Source organism: Cyclopterus lumpus, chromosome 5 (assembly GCF_009769545.1).
Source record: "Cyclopterus lumpus isolate fCycLum1 chromosome 5, fCycLum1.pri, whole genome shotgun sequence".
Taxonomy (NCBI): domain Eukaryota; kingdom Metazoa; phylum Chordata; class Actinopteri; order Perciformes; family Cyclopteridae; genus Cyclopterus; species Cyclopterus lumpus.
In genome coordinates this window covers 23866636-23872883 of record NC_046970.1, presented here as the reverse complement: position 1 = coordinate 23872883, position 6248 = coordinate 23866636, and the positions used below count along the sequence as shown (strand labels likewise).

Genomic DNA, 6248 nt, shown 5'->3' with positions numbered 1-6248 from the left:
GCGTTGTTTTGGCGGAGACGAACGGTTTGCGATGAGTCGAGTCTCCCTGGTTACGATGGAAAAAGGCACGAGCTGCGTTTCAAACTGCATACTTTTTTTATGTTTTACTTTTACATACTGTATTTTATTTTATTTTTAAGTGGCATTAGATATTTACACATCTAATATAAAATTTAATTACATGGGCATTGGGGAACGCGGGTCCAGATCTCGTTGAAACTTGGTTTGTCCTTATAATAATAATAATAATAATAATATTAATAAATGTATTTATATGGCACCTTTAAAAACAGAGTTTACAAAGTGCTCTACATATAAGCAAGGTAAAAACATAACATCAATACAAGTAAACATTTCAGGAAATACATGAGGCAATGAACACAATAGAGGAATAGAAAATTACAAATACAAAATAAAGCAGAACAGACAAACTAAAATAGGGGAAACTGCATAAAAGGACGACATCACTTAAAAGCAGTTCTATAAAAATGGGTTTTAAGAAGTGATTTAAAAGAAGCTACTGATTCTGCTAGTCTTATCCCCAAAGTCGAGGGGCTCTGATGGCAAAAGCACGGTCACCCTTTGATTTAAGCCTCAACTTTGGAACGGCCAGAAGGGCCTTGAAGGGCCCCACCGGAGGATCTAAGGCTGCAAGTTGGCTCATATGGGGCTAACATTTCAATGATGTAGCTTGGGGCCAGACCCAGTCAGAAGCCGAGCTGCTGCATTCTGGACTAGGAGCTGGATTTTTGATTTATGCCGGAAAGGAGGGAGTTGCAGTAGTCGAGTCGAGAGAAAATGAGTGCATGAATGACTTTTTCCAGATCTGAGCGTGACAATATTGAGATTATTCTTAATTGAAAGAAGCAGGACTGGACAATTATAAGGGATTACTTATAAGGGCTTACTTATAAGGGATTAATTTATAAGGGATTACTTTGCATTATTGCCATTTTTTTTAAGTTATTGTCATCCGTGTGTCATATCAACATTGAGGTGAACACCCAACAATTATGACACCACATCAAATCTTAAATCTCCAACGGATCTGTATTTTTATTACATTCATGGAGGCATCGTGCACAGCAACATGAAAACAAAATACATGTTTGTCCCATAGATCATGACACTGTAATTAATGATGAAAGCATTAAACAAGAAGGCTGCCGTCCTCGTGAAAACATCCACATCTGACCAAATCATTGACCTACCAAACTTTCCCCAACACCATTCCTCTTGCATTCTCATTGTTGGTTGAGCTACCCTGAGGTCGCCTATAAGGTCAAGCATAGGATGTTATTGTTGGGTTCTAGTGTTGCATTTTTTCCCCCTTTTGCCCATTTTTTTCCCCTTTTGCCCACTTTTTCCCCCTTTTGCCCTCGATGTTAAGTGTCCTGATCCTACGTGAACCACCTTCAGCTCAAACTCAAAGACTGGAGACATGTGGACACGTCTGCAGCTGGCAGGCTGTCTAAAGACAAACGAAGGACACAAATACTTATTTATTATTATGATGATTATATATACAGAGGTTTTCATGTGGGTGCATTAAAGCAATGTTAGGCCTCTCTGTCTTGCTGTTGAGTCAGGTAGGGATTAAAGAAGTCTCTCAGGAGGCTGTGCACCCGGGTGGGCTGGTTCCCAGCAGCAGGGACCAGCGCAGTATTTAGAGCCAGGTTCAGGGCCTTTGTTGGGTTGAACTCAGCGGACCGGGCTTCGGCAGTGTGGAGCCCCTCAATGGCGCTGGACAGCCAGATGAGTCTCTTGAGACTCTGGATGTTCCGGCCGCGGTCGTGCATCAGCTGGTGTTCGGCCACAGCTCGGCGGCTGCAGGGAGGAGAGGCACCGGCTCACAAAGCACCCGTTTTATCCAAATATACAGTCAGATTTAAAACAATGTACGAAAGCACAACAAAAAAAGACAATTTAAATACCACATAATAAATAATGTTTACTATCAAACAAGTTAGTTCACATTTTGTATTTTTGCACCATTTAAAAATGCTAAAACTAGGGTTGGAACGGGCGTCTCACCTCTCGTTTTGTTGACCCCGGCTGGTCGAGAAGACCACGAGCACCATGACGGCGAGCCACTGCACAGGCCGGAGGGACGTCTGCATCTTCTGGAAGAAGAGACAGCGAGACGCTCAATAGACGGGCTGTCGCCGAGCGACTCCTCGTCGTTGGTTGGATGAGTCGTTCAAAGAACTATTTATTTTTTCTTCTTGTGCTGTATTTGAATAACTTTTCAATTCAATTCAATTATTTTTTTCACATCCCAAAAAAACACACATTTGCTTTAGAGGGCTTTACAGTCTATAACAAACGACATCTTCTGTCCTTTGACCCTCGCATCTGAAAATAACCCCTAAAAAAAGAAGTGAAATCACCAACAAAGAATAAGCAAAGATTTGAGAAAGGTCCGGAAAATAAATATACATTTATTAGTGAGTGCCTGTAAAAAATTAGCTCACATTTTCATCCATTTTCTCAACATAAAACCTCAGTGTTGTCTTTTAGTGACAATGACAAACACAATTTAACTGTTTGCCAAAAAAAGGATAAATATTCTTCAATGGATGTAAATATACTGAATCTGCAACAACAACAACAAGAACAACAAGAACAACAACAAAGCCACACACATGTTTTAGAAAGTTAAACTCTTTCCACGGCGCTAAACCAGATGTTTAACAGTCAAGGTTTTTAGTTTCTGCATTTTAGGATCTTTAATCCACCGTTCAAATGCTCTGCTTTTCTTCCTTCTCGAATTTATATCGCACATAATCTAAATAAAGCGTAAGATACACTAAAGTTACATTTTTGATCCAAACCGAATGAAGAGCTTTAACAATTTTCTACCTTTGCACTGTAACATTTATTTGTATGTAAAAAGATCCCTTGAAAGCAGGTGTGATGGTCACTCTCTGACGGTCCCACAGAGAAAGGTATTGTGGGTAAGTGGATCTGAGCGTCAGGTAAACTGATCAAAAGCATAAAAGAAAAAAACGTGCAAGCAAACGTCTGTGTGTGTGTGTGTGTGTGTGTGTGTGTGTGTGTGTGTGTGTGTGTGTGTTTGCTGAAATCCAGGAAAATCACCACAATCACCACAATTACAAAAGTAAATTTAAGTGTAACGAAACAACAATAAATCACACACACACACACACACCTCAAAATGTTGCAGCTTCGTTAGTGATGATCTCTCTACTTACGTTGTTGGCCTCGTAGGTGACAGCAGCTCCTCTGATGATCAGACACTGAACTGACTTCAGGTTCGACCCCCAGACCTTTATATAAAGCCCCCTGACACACACACACACACACACACACACACACACACACACACACACACACACACACAATGAAAATGTTTTCTGGGTGGATTTGAGAGGATCCCAAACAGCCGCCTGCACCTCGGGTTGCCAGGTGGAGGAGGTTCACACACTCGCACATCTTTACATAATCAGGTGTTTTTGAAAAGGAGGATGAAATTCAATTCGAGGGATTATCATTTTTTTATTTTCCAGGTATAATCCGCCCGGTTCCTCTCGGAGAGATTCAGGTGTCTGACAAAGAGGAATTCATAAAAATGTTATTTTATTGCTGTTTGAGGGTTCAGACACACGAGTCAGAGGAGAAACTGAACATCAGCGAACTGTCAGCTCAGATTTAAACCTTTGGGAGAACTTCCTGTGACGCCAACGTCTATAATGCATTAGAAACACACTTATACTTGAATTATGATGCATGCATCATTGTCACTGTATGATTAAACACACATATACATAATGCTTAACATAAAACATGAACATAAAACATTTTGAACTTTTAAGGTCAATAATCATAATATGTTACAATAGCTGGTCTAGTTGTGATGCATTATCAATTAATTATGACCACTAGTATTATAATGTGATCACAAGTTACTCTCTAATGGTCACACGCTTTAAATAAACATGAATTTGACGTTTTTTGTTTCTTTTTATGATGAATTATAATCATGAATGATGCATTATAATCACGTTATGACGCATTATAATCATGTATGATGCATTATAATCACGTTATAACACATTATAATCATGTATGATGCATTATAATCACGTTATGGTGCATTATAATTACATTATGACGCATTATAATCATGTATGATGCATTATAATCACGTTATAACACATTGTAATCATGTATGATGCATTATAATCACGTTATAACACATTATAATCATGTATGATGCATTATAATCATGTTATGAAGCATTATAATCACGTAGGATGCATTATAATCATATTATAACGCATTATAATCACGTAGGATGCATTATAATCACGTTATAACACATTATAATCATGTATGATGCATTATAATCATGTTATGAAGCATTATAATCACGTAGGATGCATTATAATCATATTATAACGCATTATAATCACGTAGGATGCATTATAATCACGTTATAACACATTATAATCATGTATGATGCATTATAATCACGTTATGGTGCATTATAATCATGTTATGATGCATTATAATCATGTATGATGCATTATAATCACGTTATGAAGCATTATAATCACGTAGGATGCATTATAATCATATTATAACGCATTATAATCACGTAGGATGCATTATAATCACGTATGATGCATTATAATCACGTTATAACACATTATAATCATGTATGATGCATTATAATCACGTTATGGTGCATTATAATGTGATTACAAATGCTCATTGATAGTTTTAAGTCAAGTAAACATTCATTTTTACGACCCTTTGGATAGATTTAATGATATTCTTCACTTGACTTAAAGCAAAAAACGACCACTTAAAGTAACTTATAATCACATTATAATGCATCATAAGGTGATTATAATGCATTATAAAAATAATATATAATATTACAACTATGGATAATCTGATTAACTTTGATCCCTGTAAAACAAATTGACAGTTATTATAAAGTATGACATGACCTTGTAGGTAATTATAAAATGCTTTCCAATGAGTTGTGAGTATTATGAATGGTTCATATTTAGGAGTGCTCATAAGATTATAACTCTAAGCAGATCATAAGTGTGTTACTAATGCATCATAGAAGCACAGTTGGGTGTAGTCCAGATGCCTGCTGCCTGGAGCTCCTCTCTTCACATTGAACCCACCGCCCCCGTCACCGATGGAGCTCCTCCGGTTGCCGTGGCGTCGCCACAGTCCCCGGTAGGAACTCGGTCGTCTTGACAACACCTTCCAGGACCCGGAGGCTGCCATCAGAGGCTCGTGGGCGGAGAGGAAGACGAGAGGACGAGTGATTAGGGAGTAAATGACGGAGTTGTGAGAGAGAGAGAAGTGGTGAGAAAGAAAAGAAAAGGAGAAGAAAGAGAGAGAAGTGGGGAGAAAGAAAAGAAAAGGAGAAGAAAGAGAGAGAAGTGGTGAGAAAGAAAAGAGAAGGAGAAGAAAGAGAAGTGGTAAGAAAGAAAAGAAAAGGAGAAGAAAGAGAGAGAAGCGGTGAGAAAGAGAAGTGGTGAGAAAGAAAAGGAAAAGGAGAAGAAAGAGAGAGAAGTGGTGAGAAAGATAAGGAGAAGGATAAGAAAGAGAAGTGGTGAGAAAGAGAAGAAAGAGAGAGAAGTGGTTAGAAAGAGAAGAAAGAGAGAGAAGTGGTGAGAAAGAGAAGAAAAGGAGAAGAAATAGAGAGAAGTGGTGAGAAAGAGAAGGAGAAGGAGAAGAAAGAGAAGTGGTGAGAAAGAGAAAAAAAGGAGAAGAAAGAGAGAGAAGCGGTGAGAAAGAGAAGTGGTGAGAAAGAAAAGGAAAAGGAGAAGAAAGAGAGAGAAGTGGTGAGAAAGAGAAGTGGTGAGAAAGAAAAGGAAAAGGAGAAGAAAGAGAGAGAAGTGGTGAGAAAGAGAAGTGGTGAGAAAGAAAAGGAAAAGGAGAAGAAAGAGAAGTGGTGAGAAAGAGAAAAAAAGGAGAAGAAAGAGAGAGAAGTGGTGAGAAAGAGAAGAAAAGGAGAAGAAAGAGAGAGAAGTGGTGAGAAAGAGAAGAAAAGGAGAAGAAAGAGAAGTGGTGAGAAAGAAAAGAAAAGGAGAAGAAAGAGAGAGAAGTGGTGAGAAAGAGAAGGAGAAGGAGAAGAAAGAGAAGTGGTGAGAAAGAGAAAAAAAGGAGAAGAAAGAGAGAGAAGTGGTGAGAAAGAAAAGGAGAAGGAGAAGAAGGAGAAGGAGAAGAAAGAGAAGTGGTGAGAAAGAAAAGGAAAA

General features: G+C 38.4%; 1 protein-coding gene across 1 annotated transcript; it reads right to left on the bottom strand.

Annotated features, from left to right (window-relative positions):
* Positions 1-1559: 1559 nt before the first annotated feature.
* pth4 (parathyroid hormone 4) lies at positions 1560-3297 on the bottom strand. Its single transcript, XM_034533747.1, has 3 exons — positions 3216-3297; positions 2035-2123; positions 1560-1827 (listed from the first exon to the last, which is right to left on the bottom strand). The coding sequence occupies exons 2-3, from the start codon at positions 2118-2120 to the stop codon at positions 1560-1562; spliced, it is 354 nt and encodes a 117-aa protein (XP_034389638.1). The 5' UTR covers positions 2121-2123; positions 3216-3297.
* Positions 3298-6248: the final 2951 nt, after the last annotated feature.